The 19,357-nt window shown below is 39.7% G+C and overlaps 1 protein-coding gene and 1 long non-coding RNA gene across 37 annotated transcripts in view; one reads left to right on the forward strand and one right to left on the reverse strand.

Moving 5' to 3' along the window:
- The window catches only part of DMD (dystrophin), a 985,465-nt gene extending 972,284 nt beyond the window's left edge, over nt 1-13,181 (forward strand). For 4 of the 9 annotated variants that reach the window (XM_077927392.1, XM_077927395.1, XM_077927394.1 and 1 more), the window contains 2 exons: nt 6,533-6,564; nt 10,507-13,181. In XM_077927392.1, the coding sequence (XP_077783518.1) occupies nt 6,533-6,564; nt 10,507-10,518 (44 nt within the window). In that variant the 3' untranslated portion in view covers nt 10,519-13,181. Of the gene's footprint in view, nt 1-1,569; nt 6,481-6,532; nt 6,565-10,506 lie in introns of those variants that run through there. The other 5 variants (XM_077927390.1, XM_077927388.1, XM_077927393.1 and 2 more) reach the window with 2 other exon arrangements.
- LOC114596192 (uncharacterized) overlaps nt 1-19,357 on the reverse strand; it is a 70,265-nt gene that overhangs the window by 18,485 nt on the left and 32,423 nt on the right. For 8 of the 28 annotated variants that reach the window (XR_013392611.1, XR_013392608.1, XR_013392610.1 and 5 more), the window contains 2 exons: nt 2,408-2,601; nt 1,570-1,614 (listed from right to left, as the gene is read on the reverse strand). The exons of 2 other annotated variants lie outside the window; for them this stretch is intronic. This is a non-coding gene — a long non-coding RNA (uncharacterized LOC114596192). Of the gene's footprint in view, nt 1-1,569; nt 1,615-2,407; nt 2,602-5,792; nt 5,917-19,357 lie in introns of all 28 variants that reach the window. 18 more of the 28 variants (XR_013392615.1, XR_013392616.1, XR_013392614.1 and 15 more) reach the window with 6 other exon arrangements.

The following is a 19,357-nucleotide window of genomic DNA, read 5'->3' on the forward strand; positions in this document are numbered from 1 at the left end:
CCCATAGGACGCACACACATTTCCCCATCATTTTTGGAGGGGAAAAATGCGTCCTATAGGGCGAAAAATACGGTAACCAACTAAATGAAAGTGAGATCATTCTAACGTTCCATGCACTCAGGTCATTGGGATGGCACAAAACGTTTGAGGGTTGCCCCTTGAAATGTAAAATATTGGTAATATTCAAAATTTGAAAGGTAGTGCAATGATTGATAATTAGTTTGACTGCAGTTGTTAACATTTTGCAATTGCTGATTGAGAATGAATAAATTTATCAAGGTAGAAATTTATCAAATTGGGCATACAACAATTTGGCCACCTGTGGGGTGATATATCTCTTTTCCCCAAGATTTCTGATTAGCAGCAGCTATGAGACAAAATACTTCTCACCATGTAAGCAGATGCTACAAATAGTATGACCAACACTAGTACTAAATGGTTTTCTCTCTATGCCTACTGAAAGGTAACTATTGTGGGCCCAAGCAAAATGAAGCTGCGGGGTGGGGCATGCACAAAGAAGACACAAACCAGTATTGGGATCAAGGCCACAACTTCTAGTGATTACAGATGTAAGCAGGTTTGGGTGTAGGCTTTGGGTGTGTATCCTGAAATCAATTAGCCCACCAACTGGTTGGTGAATAAGTAGGAGTTGACTGCTGTCACAGGTCACCCTCTGACATGCACCATATCCAGTAAACCCTTTGGGTTACCAGATGGAGATGCTAAGTCCCTTCAGCTCCTGAGATGGGTATCTGGACAAAAAGTTCCTCCCAGGCTCCCACGGCAATGGGCCTCCCCCACCAGGACTAAGGATGCAACCCAGTACTTCCACTGCTCAAAAGTTGTGATGATTGCTAAGAGGTAGACAAAATCCACAGACAGGCCCAATTTGTCCACAAGGCAAATTCCTCCCTGGTCCCAATTACAGCAACCAAATTACTTCCATAGAAAGGTCAAGCATGGGCATGCCTGCCTTACCACTAGTCAGCCCATTCAAACAATAAAACAAAGGCAGGGGGGAATCCATTGAAGACTGCAGTGCCTCCAGCACCACACAGCTGGCTTTTATAGCCTCTGAGTGGACCAGAGCTTGTGCTGGCAGAATTATTACCATAAGGCTACGCTGAATTCCTCCCTAAGATTTCTAAAAACACACCCCTCTCAATCCACACAAAAGTACTTAAGGAGTGTGTGGCACAGGACAAGTGAGCAAAGTGGCCTGAGCAGAGTTCCAAGAGTCAGATAGGGCTGGGGGTGATGAACCCAAGTCAGACATTTCAAAGACATTTAGTACATCTGCCCAAGGTACACAACGGTAGCTGTTTGCATGGAATAGTTATTTCCATTTATATTCTTACTGTGGATTCTGCCCTGCTGTACAACAGAGAGACCATTGTGTGCTTTCTTCCTACCTGTATATTCAGGTAGCGTGTATTCTCTCTCCCAACTGAAGCAATCTTATCTAATAGAGAATTTCATGTGAATACTACATATCCTCCTTGGAAAGAGTTATATTAGGTTGAATATGGTACCCTGGAGCTCATGGAATGTTGGTGGTATTCAACTTACTTCAATTTTCACGGTGTATCAAGCGTTCTTGGGAAATCACCTCTGCTGAAAAGATAGAGGACAGTATTCAACTAAGTTTTACTTAGAGTAGACCCATTAAAATTAATGAACCTAAGTTAGTCACATTCATTAACTTCAGTATGCCTGAGTATACCTTAGCTGAATACTAAATAGAGATGTTAATGAAATGTATTGGTGTGAAGAACAGAAGCAAAGACACTATATTCTCTTGGACTACCTAATCACTTTAAAAAACGAAACTTCCTGCAAATGTGCAAGTTATACAAAACTCTTTTTCTGGCATTGTTGCTTAATGCAAAAATGAAGTAAAACACAGATGTTACATTCTCATTGTGTTGTTTGCCTGGGTAATTCTGCAGCTAGTAATGATGGATCAGTGAAAGAACTTGCTATGTATGCTAAGTAGGAACCCAGCCAAGAATTCCCAGTATGATATGGAAATAAATCTCACTGGGGAAAGTATTCTCTTGGCTTTCCATTACAAATAAATTGGGAAATAATCTCTGATAGGTTCAACCTCAGGAAGGTATTATACTGATGATTAATTGATGCAGTTTAAATGTTAAGAGTTACACACTGATGGCATCAGGTTTTCCTCCTCTCTATTCAACTATGTTTTTAGCCTTTCTTATAAACAGAAATTTTATTATAAATTTCTTATAAAAGAAATTCTAAACCACAGAGCTTCTTGGGCTTGCCAATCAGAAGGCCGGCGATTCAAATCCCCGTGACGGGGTGAGCTCCCGTTGTTTGGTCCCATATCCTGCCCACCTAGCAGTTCGAAAGCACGTCAAAGTGCAAGTAGATAAATAGGTACCACTCCAGTGGGAAGGTAAATGGCGTTTCGGTGCGCTGCTCTGGTTTCGCCAGAAGTTACGTAGTCATGTTGGTCACATGACCTGGAAAAACTGTCTGCGGACAAACGTTGGCTCCCTCGGCCAGTAAAGCGAGATAAGTGCCGCAACCCCAGAGTCGTCCACGACTGGACTTAACGGTCATGGGTCCCTTTACCTTTATAAAAAGAAATAATGCATCATGTAGACAAAGTTAGTGTATCTCTGACCTACACAAACAGATCTTTGGAGGAAAAAATGCAGATGTCTATATAGTTTTTCTCTTGTTTATAAGTTAAAACTGCAAAGAATAGCTGAAAGCTTAAACATTATAGAATGATCTCTGCACTTGCTGCAAAGCTGAAGGATGGTGCTAAAAGTGGGAATTTCTGCTGAGAATCTGATGATTGCTGTCCTTAATGTACAGTCCCATCCACATTCCCTTTAGCATGCTGCTCAAAGCAAATTCATAGTAGCCGCAGCTGCTTTCCACAGCTGCTGTGCTAACTCAAAACAGATGTCAAAGCTAGAGGTCTGACATAGTGGAAATATAGTATTAAATACCACCTTAGTGGTTTATTAAACCCTGCAAGATAATAGGTCACAGAGTAAATTGCTTTCACACTACACATGTGGACAAACTGCCAAGTCTGATGGGAGTTTTGTATGTATTTGACTGAGATCTTGTTCATCTTAGCAAAAAAATGACAATGAAATGTAAGCTGAACAATCAAATTTTTGACTAAACTGTGAGGTATGTTTAAAAGAAATGGTGGTATCCAGTGCTTTTTTTTGTAAAAAAAATGTTTACAGGTACTCTCATTTTCCTACTCACACTGAAATACTGCCCCACAATGAGGCCAAACTTAGATTCACAAAATGTTTAAGGGGTATGCATACCCCTGCACCCCCTCGGGAAAAAAGCACTGGTGGTATCCTTAGAACAGAGTAGCTACTTCTTAGCCCCATTCCCAAGGAAATTAATGCTACTGGAGTTGTGTAGAAATCAATGGGGCTTAAGTGAGTCCTGACTAATGTAATAGGCATGACTAATGAGGATGTTGGCATATTCATGAGGATTTGGGGGATCCTTCATGTTAGCAGTGTCTCAGACAATGTCTCCATATTAATTGTGAAAAATAATTTGTTGTTATTCTTCTTGACTGTTAGATCTAACCTATATGCTCTCCATATGTCAAGAGCAGAGTGACTATTGAAATGGTGATGACTTATTCAGCTATGATTATTTCTAGCCTGCTTCACTATTTTATTTAATTATTTCATTTTGATGATGGTTGTGACAAGTAGTACGTGTGCATTTAATTTGGCTTTAATACGTTTTGTTTTTAATGTTATGTATTTTCCTGCTGGAAACATTTAGTAAAGAGCTGTTTAATTTATTCATGAAATTTATAATCAAAATGATTCAAATGGAAGATTGCTTATAAATTCCATCTGTACAACAGTTTCTGGACATAGGTGTCAAACTGCAATGACAGGGCAATTTAACCGAACAAAGAAAATTGCTAAGTGGAAATTAGGGCTGTGCGATTTATTGATACATAGTTGAAAACCAGTTTAAAGCCCAGATTGCAATAACCGTTTCATTATTTTTGAGCTTGCAATACATCGCAAATACCCACTCAATGCCCACCGGGGTGCAAGCAGTTGCTGACGTCCTTGCTTGCTGCCTATCAGAGTACTGCCAAAAACATTTTACTGTCAAGTAAAGGGCTGCTAGCCAGCTCTAAAGCAGCTTTGCACCCTGCAGTCCAGGGAAGAAGGAAAGTGGAGTAGAATTGAAAAGGTAAAGGACCCCAACAGTTAATTCCAGTTGCGGACGACTCTGGGGTTGCGGCGCTCATCTCACTTTACTGGCAGAGGGAGGCAATGTTTGTCCGCAGGCAGTTTTTCCGGGTCATGTGGCCAGCATGACTAAGCCGCTTCTGGCGAAACCAGAGCAGCACACAGAAACGCCGTTTACCTTCCCACCAGGGCATTTACTTGCACTTTGACGTGCTTTTGAACTGCTAGGTGGGCAGGAGCTGGGACCGAACAACAGGGGCTCACCCCGTCGCGGGGATTCGAACTGCCAATTGGCAAGCCCTAGGCTCAGTGGTTTAGACCACAGCGCCACCCACTTCCCTTGGAGTATAATTAAGTAGAGCCAATTATAATCTGCTTTCTCTGTAGGCAGAGGGAGGTTGTTGGTTTCCCCCCGGGATCCTTATGTTTGTTCTCTTGGGCTAGGTAACTCCCTCTATCTCTTTCACCAAGCCCTCTCTCTCTGCCTCCCTCTCACTTGCAAGCCTTCTTCACCCATCCTGCCCTGTGGTTCCTTTTGTGCCACGATGTGGTGGGATCGTGGCTGGGCAGTTGCAATGGAAGTTGTCCCAAGAGGGAACTGGAGAGGAAGGAAGGAAAAAGCCAACACCCTCCTCATGGGTACAATGGAGGAAACTGTGGGTGTGCAAGAGGGAGGTGGGGCGCAGAATCAATCAGCTGCATTTCCTGGCTGGGTTGAAGCCTTGGCACACTGTTCCTCATGCCAAAGCCTCTGTGCTGTGATCTTGTCTCTTGCTCCCCTCTCCCTGCCCACCACTTCTGCTTCTAGGAACAAACTGGGTTTGGGAGGAGTCAGCCTTGGAAAAGATTACCATTTCCTAGCTTACAACTTACATCTCAGAAGCCCCACTGGACTTCTTTGGAACTCTCTCTCTCTCTTTTTTTTTTGGGGGGGGGCTGCTATTTCTGGTTGAAACTGGCCAACTTGGATTCCATACTGCCTCTTAAATTGCACCCCCAGCCAAGAAATGGTTGTGTTTTCAGGTGGGCAAATGGACAAATACACCCCCCCACCTCTTCTTCAGTGATTGGACAATTGGGCATTATAAATTTATTTAAGGAGTGATTGCCACCCATTTCACAACTGTTGCTAGAGCTAAAGGGTGATACTGTCCTTTTAATAGTGATATTCACCTAATTAAAAAGTTAAAAGTAAAAACTGAACATTTTAACAAAAGGTCTCTGGGGTGTGAAGTTCTATCACTTGCTCACGGTTGAGATTTTTTTTTTCTTCCAAAGAAAATGCAAGGAAGGAGAGCAGTGCTCTTGGCTAGGGCTGGACAATGTATCGCCCAAACCAGTTTGAAGTTCACATCCAAGAATTCAGCGCTCAGCTACTTCTCTCTCCACACCTTATTTCCTCCTTCCTCCTTATTTCAGACATTGTGATATATTGGCATATGGTGATGTATCACGATGTTGAAAACCAGATACAGTGGAACCTTGGATGTAAAACGTAATCCGTTCTAGAAGATCATTTGACTTCCATTTGGCAAATTCCTTTTTAAAAATGGAGAAACGCACCTTGGAAGCCGTTTGAGGCTCATTCGAAAACGGAAGCATTCACTTCTGGGTTGTCGGAGTTTGGCTTCTGAATTGTTCAGCTTCTGAAGCGGTCAACAACCAAGGTTCCACTGTATTGCCCAGCCTTAGTGGAAAGATATAGAGAAATTTGTCTGTCTACTGCATTGAATCACCTCTCCCCTTCCTTTACAAGAAATACTATACATTATTAATGGCTCAACAACCTATTATGTAGTCTGCATATTATTATTTTACAACAGTGAACTAACGGTGTGCGAAATGGTTTCAGCTAAGATTACATTCTTTGTGCATATTATTCTCAGTCTTAATTTGGTATTGCAAAAGTTTTATTGTTTTTCAGTATGTAACAGTGCTAAGGTGGATCACTCTTAATAATAAATCAAATACTATCACAGGTTCTTCTGTGGGTAATAAAATATTTTAGAACAAAGGATGATGACTAATCAACACATACTGAGCAAATCTATTCCAATCTATTATTTTTCTTCTAGTAAATTTATTATCTCAGGCTCTCTGCATTTTAATCAGAAGATATGGATTTTTATTACTTTACACTGATGACCTACAAGGGACATTTTATGCATTTTTATGCACTGTAGTCTTTTGGCTTATTTAAAAAACAATGCTCTGAATTCAGCTCCAGAATAAACACTGAAGTATTTCTGTATTTGTGTTTTTCCCTTTTTCTTTCTGATACCAAACTACTTCTGTTACTAAAGGAAGAAATGCCTCTGGAAAGCCAGTGAGAGAGGTTAGTGTGTCTGATGCCTACTGCAATAGCTTCCTGTTGGCTGCATCCTCTTTTTTTGTCTGGCGTTTGTGGCGCAGCATGTGTGTTGCTAGGTACATTTAACAGTTGTGGTCTAATATGCAATGCCTCTCAACATTCAGTTGACATCAGAATTGGAAGGAATGCTTTTTCTCTCTTAGGCCCTTCCAAAGGACATTTACTTGGCAAAGGGAATAAAGATGAAAATGTTGCCATAAAATCTTTATGGTTCATAAGGTGTGAAGTTATCATCTGGCTTTAGATTAAAGTCTGAGACCTTCTTAAGTTCTTGGCTACAATACAGGTTACAAATATTGTATTTATAGGTTGTGATATATAAGCGATATAAAGTATTCCTCTGGTTTGCAAGTTCAGCATTACACCAAACAGAATGTCAATAACATCCACTATGCTGTTTAAGGCAGTACAGGATATGGAAACCAATGTGAACAAAATCCTGCATTTTCATGTGGGAGAGACAGATTTAAATGCAGTTCAGCTATGCACTCTGCTGAGTGGCATTGGGCAACCCTTTATCTCATTTTGAATCCCATAACTGTAATTACTTCACAGGCTGGTTATAAGAATATATGGAGCTAAAGTTAATTGTTTTAATGATACAAAGACACAGAAAAAGTTTGTATGCTCTGGGATTGAGGATCAGAGAGAAAAACAGATTTTTTCACTTTCTATAAAGTACAAATGAACTGAAAATAGTTCATTTATTATCTTAAAAACATTTTCAGAAGCATTTGAATGTTAAACTGTTATCCAAACAATGTATGTGGTGGAAGATGAACAGCCTTACAAAAGACTACAACATTCAGAAATTCACTTGCAACTATAGTTGTCTTGAATCTATGCTAGACAAATATGAAGCCAATTTCTCTTGTATAGGAAGCTAGCATTTTAAAATTTGTTCCCATTTAGGTAGGTGTTTATTTATTTGCCACATTTGTACCCTATACTCTTCAGCCCAAAATGCCTCCAGAACAGCTTACATACAACCAAAACAAGACAATCTCTACCTCCAGGCTTGCACTCTAAAAAATTACAGTACTCAAGCAAAAGGGGACAGGGAGGTAAAAGGAAAATCAAAATCAAAACTTGGCCACCAACCATCTTATAATGACCAGCCGTCACAGTTCAGGGTCAGGAGATGCCTGATGCAGCTTGCCTCTCCCATTTAAAGCCAGTGTGGTGTAGTGGTTAAGAGTGGTAGACTCGTAATCTGGGGAACCGGGTTCGGTTCGCGTCTCTGCTCCTCCACATGCAGCTGCTGGGTGACCTTGGGCTAGTCACACTTCTTTGAAGTCTCTCAGCCCCACTCACTTCACAGAGTGTTTGTTGTGGGGGAGGAAGGGAAAGGAGATTGTTAGCCGCTTTGAGACCCCTTCGGGTAGTGATAAAGCGGTATATCAAATCCAAACTCCTCCTCCTCTTCTAATGCTAAAGCTGTGGTCTGAAACATCTGCTTGGCAAAGTGTGCTGTATGCAGTGCACAGCTGTGTCTGATGGCAGTCATTCCATCAACTGGGAAACCCATAATGATTAAGCTACCATCCACAATATTATCTGTGAGGAGGTGGGGCAAAATGTAACTTAACTGGCACATTACAAATTTGGGGAAGGGAGGGAGTCCTCTAATGATACACAACTGCTGGCCAGCCCCAGATTAAGATATCAACACTGAGGGCTCCCTCAAAGCAAAGTACTGTACAAGAAAGACAGTGCCCTCCCATGACCAGGGAGGGAGCTATATGGCAAATTACTGCTACCACCCAGAAGTGATACATTTACTTTGATGTTCTGCTGTATATAAGCATATAAACATGTCACATTTCTTCTGTTTAAACAAAAAGGTTTTTTAAAATAGATCTGATCTTGTGTATTTACTTTTTTTTTAACAAAAATTTTTTTTGGTGCTTTCAGCGCCTTATATATGTATTGGGGATGGGGAAACAACATCTTTCACACACTGTGAGAACTTATTACAAGCAATTCCCAGTTTAGGCACATCTTAATGACGTGCAATCGCGTGCGCACACACACACAGTGCCAATCCTGGAAGTAGCCCCAAAACATCACGGAAACATCACAAAAAGGGACAGAGTAGGCTTACACATGGAACTCCCACGCAAAACAAGAATTGCCTGTACATGTAAAGGTGCCAGGTTAACAGTCTAAGGCGAAAGTTATTGAGTTGTTCAGTTCTCGCTTAAAGAGACTAATTTCTACCTTCTTTTGTAAAAATGACTATCACTTTTACTCTAATCTATTCCATCAATATTCTAAGGATCATTTATGCTGCTTTGCCAGGGTAGATGAACCATTACAGTTTAGTGGAGGGTCCAATCACATAGGAGCTCTCAATTTGAAGCAGCCTCCACAGGATGGCCATAACCTGTAGACTAGCTCTGCACCATCGCCTTCAGAGACACAAACAATTAAGCACCAGTTTCAATCCTGTGGCCCACTAGTTGTTCTTTGTTGATTATGGCGACAGCTGTCAGCACCATCACCTTCCATGCAAACATTCCTGAATGCTAAGAACATTATCAGTGGCTCTTCTCTAGTTACCAGCATCTCTAATCACATAGTGGCAAGGGTCCTTTATGGTTAAGTCTGCCAGGTACAAAATTTGTTTTCTTTTCAGAGGTGGAAAAAGATCTGATTTGTCCAAAGCTCTTTATAGTTCAGTTTAATTTTGTTTAAATGCTAACGTGTTACCTGCATATGTCTTAATAGCTTAATTCAGTTTTTGCTTTATTATTGCTTTATTTCTGTTGCATTAAATCTTTGTTTTTAGACCCTTTGAGAAAAGTAAAGATTCCATCCCAAATCCTAACTCATTCAAGAAGTGACATGACCCATCTCTAAGAGCTGCAAGCAGAACACTGCAGAAGGATATCATAGCCCGTCCTGAATGAGTGGCTGCTCTTCTTGTGTTGCCCACTGTGTTGTGTAAACCAGCAGAACAAAAGCATTCATAGAAAAACAGAGGATTTCTGTTGGCCTTGTAGTCATTCCCATTTTGGGCAGGACACCAACGTGGTCTGAAAACCAAGATTGGAAGAATTGCAGAGATACACACTGATTAAAGAAAATATTGCTCTAAGTTGCTGTACACCTACCCATTTTATGCCTGCTATCTTTGCAGTGTGATGACTTGCATATTATCAAGATACATTTTTGTTAGGAATGGATTCAGATAAGTTACAACCTAGCTAAAAAGCAAACATTCCATCAAATGGGATTTCTTAACAACATAAATCATGAAAAGAGTATTACTGCAGTGCCGCTAACAATAGCTAATGTAACCTGGCACATCCAGCTTTTCTTGCCCCCTTGATAATAGAGTTCATGCAACTAGCTTCCTTTCATTAGCAACAGTATTTTAAAAGATTCAGTGAATTTATGTAGGTTGGTTTAACTCTTCAATTTGGTCTCCAATGGAGGTTTCATCCAGGACCTTACTCTCATTAACATCAATTAGCGCTTTGGCAAGTTCCCTAGTCAAGCTGTTTGGGTTGATTATGATTGATCAGGTTAGCTGTTATTCACTTTAATTGATTCATTTGCAACCACTTGTGTAGCAAAGTCTTTCACATGCACATTTAATTTTGCAGTTTTTGCCAAGGGTTTTCATGCATGTGCCTTTGAAATTGATTTGCTATGTCTGTCATTTAAGAATTTAGTGTGTGCTGGCTAAAAAGCTCTGCAGGTTTCACACAGCTTTGCTAGTGGTTCTGCAAATATATATATGTATATGACTAATAATTGACAATTGTCCTTGCATGGAAGTGTGTATCATTTTATATCAAGGTACCTTTTCTTTTAAGAAGTATGTGTGGCAATCTTCAAAAGCAGTTGCAGTACACCAAGGACAGCTTCATCTGTGAAATATTTTTCTTTGTTTTACAGGCCACAATGTAGGCAGCCTTTTCCACATGGCAGATGACTTGGGCCGAGCAATGGAAACGTTAGTGACCATGATGACCGACAACAAGGTGTTAGAATAGCAAGATGTGTTTTACAACTTCAGGCGTACCCGCATGGTTTTTATAATATTCATATGACAAAAGGATTAGACTGTAAGAGTTTACATGAAAACAAATTATATTTTTGTGAAGGGTAGTGGTACTATACTGTAGATTTCAGTAGTTTCTTAAGTCTGTTATTGTTTTGTTAACAATGGCAGGTTTTACACGTCTATGCAATTGTACAAAAAAATTATAAGAAAACTACATGTAAAATCTTGATAGCTAAATAACTTGCCATTTCTTTATATGGAACGCATTTTGGGTTGTTTAAAAAAAATTTATAACCGTTATAAAGAAAGATTGTAAACAAAGTGTGCTTTATAAAAAAAAAAAAAGTTTATATAAATCCCTATTAAAAAAACAAAAAAAGAGGCAGTGCATTTGTTTAGCATCATTTGAGCTCTGTAATTGTATCAGACATAATTCATGTTCTGTGTTCTTTTCCTTATGAATCAAAGAGAGAATTTCTGAAACACCAAAACTATTAACATACATTTCTCATTGTTTTGCGTCTGACTAGCACTGGCTTAAAAAAATAATATTGTCCTGAACTTCCAGTAGAGGTAGCTTTTCTACCTCCTTCCAAGTAGAAATTAAGTCTTACAGGAATTTATCCAGCTAGTTGGCAATAATATGAAAGAGCACATTACATGACAAATGCTATCTTCAGAGCTTGCAACAATAAAAAAGACAAATTGAATCAGTATTCTCTGCTCCTGCTGTTTCCTCCACTTCTATGAACCCAAATGTTGTTAGTAAACACAAAATAGGAACTGCCTCACCGGATTATACCTTTGGACTTTATCATCCGGTGTTCTGCCTCTGACACTGGCCAGCACCTTAATGCTTCAAAGCAGAAGTCTTGATTTGCTTTTATACCCTGCAATGCCACCTTTAGTGATATCTTTGTGGTTTTTTTTTTTGTTGTTGTTTTTTTGAGGGGTGTGTGTGTTGAGGACTTGAATGCAGATAGTGACCGACCTGTGAACTGCTTCCATCCTGAAAGTTTGATTACTCTTATTATTAATATTTAATTTTAATTGTTATAGTAGCAGTATTTTTAAGCATTGAGAATTGCCTAGTCTCTTAAAAACAAAATGGTCACTAGAGATCTGCCTTGCAGCAAATTCCAAGGAGCCACAACATTTCAATTAAACAGGAAATGGCATGGAGCAATTATATCAGCTTCAGTTCTATCAACAGTTAAAAGTAGCCACACTGCTTCATGGGAGGCTGGTCATCCAAGACAATAGCCGGTAATTTTGTTCCTCCCTAGGTCTTTCTACAAATAATACCGCACAATTAACAATGACTCAGGAGAGGGATAACAGAAAATAGATGTTACATAACAGCTCCTCAGGTTTACTACTATAAAATTTTGAGGTGCTGTTAACAAAAGCTTTACCATTTCATTCCCTTCCCTTCCGCCAGCCTTTAATTCCATTGTCTGAAAACAGAATTTCATCAATCTAATCTACATTAATACTTTGCAAGAGTAAAATCTGTTACCTCTTCTTGTACGAAGTGTAATTAAACTTGGGGAAAAATATTTTATTTTTAATGCTAGTTAACATTAAACATGGGTAGTCATGTTATTTCTACCTCACTTTGGTTTTGTGGTGTTCCTGACAATTATATACAGAAGATATTACATCATCACCACTTGTCCATTGTGTGAACAGGTCTTATCATCTTAACAACAAGAAGTTTAAAAATGTAATAACTTGCAAAAGAAGCCCCAAACGTACATTTGAAACTATTTTTTAAAGAACTTTGGATGCAATCTATCCTGGTGTGAGCACAATGCCCACACACTGAGGTCTAAGAGCCCTGTTGCTACCACCAGTCTCCCTCAAACATGATTGTGAATGGAAGTTTGTCGGCACCAAGCTCTCCATCTTGCCCAGGGATATGTTTTTCCAAAAGGATGCATGCTGAGGGGAGGGGCCATTACCTCATGAGCAGGCACTTGACCCATACTAGGCTGGATTGTACCATTTATTCATCAATAAGCATCCTGCATATTCTCATAGGAAAGTGCAAAATCTATGGGGTGGGGTTTGTTCATTTATGCCTTTAAGTTGAAAGTTCTCTTTAGACATTTGGAAACTAATAAAGAGTGCACGGTTGTTTTCATCAGGGTTTTCATTTTCCCCCCTTCATAGACATTAGTTTTGAAGTGAGTCTGTCAAAAGTATTTAAAGACTTTAAGAGCTTTATTGCTGCTTTTTAAGCATTTCTTTGGGAATATTTCATGTTCCTTATATCCACAAACTATTAAACTGTAATACATTTATCAGTGTAACTGACTAACTAACTAACTATCATTTGGCATGTTATACCATTGTTATCCAGTACTGGTTTATTACTTTGGTATCATAATCTATTGTGTTCTAACATCTACACTGTAACATTTACTAATTATTTTTATAAACTTCAGTTTTACTGCATTTTTCACAACATATCAAATTTCACCAAATATATGCCTTACTTATTGTATTATATACTGCTTTACTGTGTATATCAATAAAGCACGCAATTATGTTATATAAATAAGTGTGGGGCATTTTTACTGATTGTCCAGCATTTAACTTGTGGCTCTTTTTCTCAGTTAGACTGGCTTTATAGATTTCAGCTGGGCAGAATGCCACCTTATCCATTCTTGAATTCACGTCTTTCTACGGTGCTATTAAATACCCTGCAGTTAAAGGCTTTGTGGCCAAAAGCCAAACGGTACTGCCTGGGAGGGGAGGGGTTAAGGATGCTTTGATGTCTTTTCCTTTTTCTTTTTCACAACAGTTGGTTTATAAGCTATAAGGACATAAACCTCATATCAGAAAGCTATGTAATGAAAACTGCCTGGTTTGGATGTAAACAAGATTCAGTTCAAGCCATGAATACTTTCCTTCTGTGAAGCACTCCTTAAAATTCATATCACTAGAACTGCTTCTGCTTTCATCCATCTCACCTCATAATTTTCACCTCTCAAGCAGACATTACATACAGGTGTTGCTGCATTCTCAGACAAGACATATTTCAGCTCCTTTCCAAACAAACTCAAGGATGGCTTTGCTTAGCACTTGATTGCGAGAAACTGGGAGCAACTTTTCCCCTCCTTGGGGTTGGAACACTAAAGATCACACATTGAAAATAGCCCAACTATTATCATTTTTTCAAAAATTCATTCACAGTATAGTAATCCAAAGGCAACAAGCAAGAATATACTCCTGCTCAATTTATTTATTAATTGGAACAATGTAGGCAATTTTAAAAAATGGATTTGTTCTCAAGGTTGCTCAGAACTGTGTTGATAGTAGAGTTTAGACACACATATAGAGTGAAATAACAAGTGCTAGCCCTGTTCTTGACTAATGCACAGTGGCCACATTCCTTCTATTTGTGCATACAGCCAGCCTATGAAGGAGCTCTACGTCTGTACATCAGTTTGTATACACAGAATATAAGTATTTTAAACAAATAAAACAATCTGACAGCAACTCTTCGAGGTCTCAAGCAGAGGCTTTTTACAGCACCTGCTGTAAGAATATAATAATACAAGAACCACTCTTCAACATCAGACTAAAGTTCCATATCTAGTCCCACTGTCCTCACAATGGCTAGCCACAAGCCTATGTTTAAAACAGGGCACAAAAGCACTAGAACTTTCCTCTTTGTGATTCTCAGCAACTGTTAGTCCTCAATCTAATCTGAGTAAAGATTCCAGGAGTGAACCGGGGCCCTCTGCAAGCAATGCTCTATCACTGAGCTACGATCCCTCCCATTGCATTTTTTTTAGAGCCCTCTTCTCCCTGCTGCCATGGGCTTGTGCAGCGTTTGGACATGAGCCCCCACACAGTCAAAGCGAGAATGAAGCCCTAGATGCCCCTAGACTAACAAGATTGATAATGCAATTACCTCGCCATTGTGAACAGCAACAAAAATATTGGCAGAGCCGCTGACGCACAGTCCATATACATCTGCATCTGGTTTTACAATGTCTCTTGCACTGAGCAGATTTAAGAATCACTGTGTGATACATATTATCAAAAAGAAACATTGCTTCAATCAGCTGCACATATACGAACACATGAAGTATCATACATCTGAATATCTTAAAATAAACACTATGTACTAGTCTCCAAACAGTGGTTCGTTGGTTATGCCACTGCAGAAGGAGACACCAGGTATAGAGGAATGTGGTTTTTTAAGCGATACATAAAAATGATTTAAGGAACAATAACAAGATTTCTAGTTTTGGTCCTTCTACCTTTTTAAAATGGAAGGGTGAATCTGTGGCAACTCAGCATAAGTTTCTGCAACTAGAAAAGCTATTCTATTGGCATATGTGGATAAAGTATTTTTTGACACAGCATATAGTTAAACTGAAATTCCCTACCACAAGGCATTGTGGTGGTCATCGACTTGGGAGTTTAGAATGTCTTTAAAAGGAATTAGGCAAATTCATGGAGAATACGACTATCAATGGCTACAGGCCACAATGGCTACGTTCTACCTCCACTAACAGAGGCATTATGCCTCTGAATACCAGGTGCCAGGTATCATAAGCAAAGAGGGTTCTGCAGCCCTCAGCTTCTGCTTGCAGGCTTCCCACAGGCATCTAGCTGGTTACTGTGAGACCAGGATATTGAACCGCATACTGACAGGGTTCCACTTATAGGTATGATAGCTTTTCATAACCTATGCTTTTCTGTTGGATAAATGCTTTAAAAATATTAAAAGTTGCAAAACCAAATAAATGGTACCTAAAATATATTTATTGCTTTAAGTCTTTTGTTATTGATTCTGGATATAGAATGCTGGCAGTCACAGCACATGCTAACAGACGAACATCCATACTGGCAACAAAATAGTCTGTAGGTGGACAAAATGCTTCCTTTTCACCACTTCTATCAAGATGTTACAAGGTTTATACTTTAATTTTCCCATGGACACATTGGTGAAGATGACATGTAACAAACCCTCCCATTAATCTTGCATGCAAAAAAGAAGAAAGTTCTCATCAAAATGAGACAAAAGCTCTTTGTTTGGTGAATGAGGCACTGCCAAAGCAGACTGTAGAAGAGGAAAATCATTCCTAGAATGAGCTTTTGATTTTTTTAATAGCAAGACAAGCTTTGTATGGTTGATCGTCAGATTGTACCATATCCTAATAAGATACATTATCCTTAAATCACTTAGCTTCAGACTAGGCCTTTGTGAGACCCAGCAACTTAAAAGATTCTGATGGGAGACCAGAAAGGAAGGTAACATTTGGATAACTGTTATTGGGAATCCTTATAAAAGACTGATGGACCTCAGGGGGCAAAACTATGCTGGCTTTGGACCTCCATATCTTGGAAATGCAGGTATGTTTTAATTAAATTTGATTGCTAAATGCTGAGTGGGCTTGGGATGTTACTGGGAGTTTTTTAGGGTGGGGGTGGGCTTGAACCAAATAAGGTATGAGGCTGCAAAGCACAATTCCAAGCATAAACAAAAGGAACACCATGAAAATAATAGAGCTAGTAGCAAACAAGCCTGGTCAATGACAGTCTCAACCAAGTTGTCAGAGTAGCAGCAGATTCTTTATCACTTAGGAACAGAGAACAGCATAGCACTACCTAAGACCCATCAAAAGGTGTGGAAGAGCAACAGCTTTTTCAAGAAAAAGGGAGATATGCAGCCACAATGAAGCTAGATAGGAAAATGTTCCATAGCCTAAACAATGAAGAGAAACATAAGAAGGATAAGGGCTGAATCTAGACATATATAATAAAACACTGTGAAAATGCTTTTAAAAAAACATTTAAAAATATTTACCTCTACCTTACTCTGGTTACGAACGCTTCTGGTTACGAGCTCTGCTAACCCGGAAGGAGCTGCTCCTGTTTGCGAACTTTGCCCCAGGATGCAAACAGAAATCGTGCACCAGAGGGGCGCGCACAGCGGGAGACCCCATTAGCAAAAGTGCACCCCGGGATAAGAACGGTTTCAGCTTAAGGACGGACCTCCGTAACGCATTAAGTTCGTAACCAGAGTAAGGTAGAGGTAAAGGGCACTCATCTCGCTTTATTGGCCGAGGGAGCCGGCGTTTGTCCGCAGACAGCTTCAGGGTCATGTGGCCAGCATGACTAAGCCGCTTCTGGCGAACCAGAGCAGCACACGGAAATGCCATTTACCATCCCGCTGGAGCGGTACCTATTTATCTACTTGCACTTTGACATGCTTTCGAACTGCTAGGTTGGCAGGAGCTGGGACTGAGCAACGGGAGCTCACCCCATCACGGGGATTCGAACCGCCGACCTTCTGATCGGCAAGTCCTAGGCTCTGTGGCTTAACCCACAGCGCCACCCGCGTCCCTTCGTAACCAGAGTACCACTGTATTGAATTTCCCATTAGCTCACCATCGCCGTCTTGTATAATGCACTTAAAACATATTTGCAGCTGTATAGCTGTCCCAACTTCTGAATGTGTATTTTAAGCGAGGACACTGGGATCCACCAGTTTGTGCTAGTTACAAAATGACAGCTTAGAGAGAAAGAGAAGAGCCAGAGGGAGAAGGGTAGGTAACAATATGGTGGATTAAGGAAAGAGCTCAGTGGTTTAAGGGACAGCATGAGCAGAAAATGTGAAGGGAATTTTTGTAGGGAGATGCATTCAATTATTTGAGCCCCCATGTGTTTTCTGAAGAAAAACAGCCCAAACACAAGACTTTGGGAAATCAAAGAGGATAAGCAATAGTTTGAGTGTGAGAAAGAGGCAGAAAGTGCTTCTTACTTAGACGAGTGGCAACATCCTAGTCGTCATGTATAGAATTGAAGTTCCACTGGGTCCAGAGGGACTGGGAGATATCTGTTAGCAATGCATCCTTAGTGAAATCGTCTAAGACAGGCTGTGACATGTACCATTTTTAAAAAAAATGTTGGTGATAAACAAAATGATCTTATTACTAATGCAATTATGGAGCTGCAGAAATCAGTTCACATATAAGTAAATAAATGTAAGTATAAGGGAGCAGATTTAAAACAACAATCTATTCTTAAACAACATTTAGCTTTCCATGTGCCTGCTAGCAGCATGGAAATTAGAAATCTTCTCCTGCTTTATCTTGTATTTCTGGATGGATTCTAGTTCCTACACATACTTCAAGGCAGAGTTATGGATTGATCTTAAAACCCTGTAAAATTGTATCCTAAGCTACACAGCTGGATAAATGTCAGACATTAACAACACTCTCTTCCTTGGAGAAAGTGGCTATCTTAATGGCTGTTTCCATGGGTACCAGAGAAGCAAATGATAATAATATCAAGACAGATAAAGCAGGAAAGGATAGCCTGTGATAACTATTTCAGGTTCCAATACAGCTTCAAATTAACTGCCATCAGTAATTCAGAGAAGAGATCATATGGCGTACAAGACTTAAAATACATCACAAAAAGTAGTCCTATTAAAACATGGCTGTTCTGAGCCATTTATTTGCGCATGACATATATTCCCTTTTATAATGGCACAAACGAGGTTGTGGTATTTCTGAATTTGCTGTGTGACTGAACTGCACACATTTCTCCCAGGATGTTTGCTGACTTTATCTTTATATGTGTTTTTTAGCCTCCTGGCAAAAGCTCTTGGTTTCCCAGGGTTACAGATTACTTGCTCAGCTTTAACACACAGAGAAAAACAGAAATCATATTTCTTCCCAATTAGATTCCCTGTATGACAACAGAATGTGCCAGTGTCCACTGTGGCATTACAAGCTGGGGAAACCTCGTGAGTCAGAATAATGAACACAAAGAACTGACCTGCTTTGACTTTTGTTCCCAAAACAGAAGGATGACCGCAAGGAGAAAGAGATTGCTTAAAGGTGTGATGTCAATCTAATACACAATTTTCAACTGTTCAGAGGCACAAAGGTGTGCTTTAGACAAAACGAATGTGTATGTAGCACAGTGACTCTTTAAAACCATGCCCTGGAAAATTGACATTTCCACATCCACCAAGGTACAATCCTAGCATGCGTCCTTGACTAACACATGAAACAGGGTGGTTTGAGAGTAAGGATAAAATAGCTAATATTTTGAAATTGACAACATCCTTTACCTAATATTTTGTCTGTCATAGTCTCCTATGAACACTTTGGCAACTGGCACAATTAACAGAACTTCCTTGTTCCCTTTATACACCATCTATTAAGATCACAAAAGAAAGAGTTATAGGAACAGCTGTTCTTTTGGGTTGAAAGGGGGAGAGAAAGAGAAAGAGAGAGAGAAAGAATGGCCCAAAGAAGAACTGGAATGGATTCTAACAGCAATGCTTCCTGCTGCAAGGTATACTGACTTACGGTGAAAAACATTAAGTTGACATAACCTCAGTTGGAACAAGGTGGAGAGGTGGCGAAGCAGCACCAACAATTTATTTAGAATACAAAGGTCATGCACACAAGACATAACCATTAATCTCACCAGCTCTTTTGGCTAGGGTTTTGATCTATAGGAAATACTCAGGATTGTGTCATCTTAATATAAAGCAATTTAAGAGCCTTTGTTGTGGTTTCTTTTATTTATATCCCATAAATTCTAGAGCAAAAATAGCAAAAATAAGTCAAGCAAGTTGACACATGCACACACACACTTTTAAAGTAACAGGATTTGTGCCTTGGGACCATGGTCACAGGTCCATTAATTTTGGGTGTAAACATATATAAACAATTATGCTGGGGCTTATAGGGGCTGCAG

The sequence above is a fragment of the Podarcis muralis genome, chromosome 4 (assembly GCF_964188315.1).
Source record: "Podarcis muralis chromosome 4, rPodMur119.hap1.1, whole genome shotgun sequence".
NCBI classification, from domain to species: Eukaryota; Metazoa; Chordata; class Lepidosauria; order Squamata; family Lacertidae; genus Podarcis; species Podarcis muralis.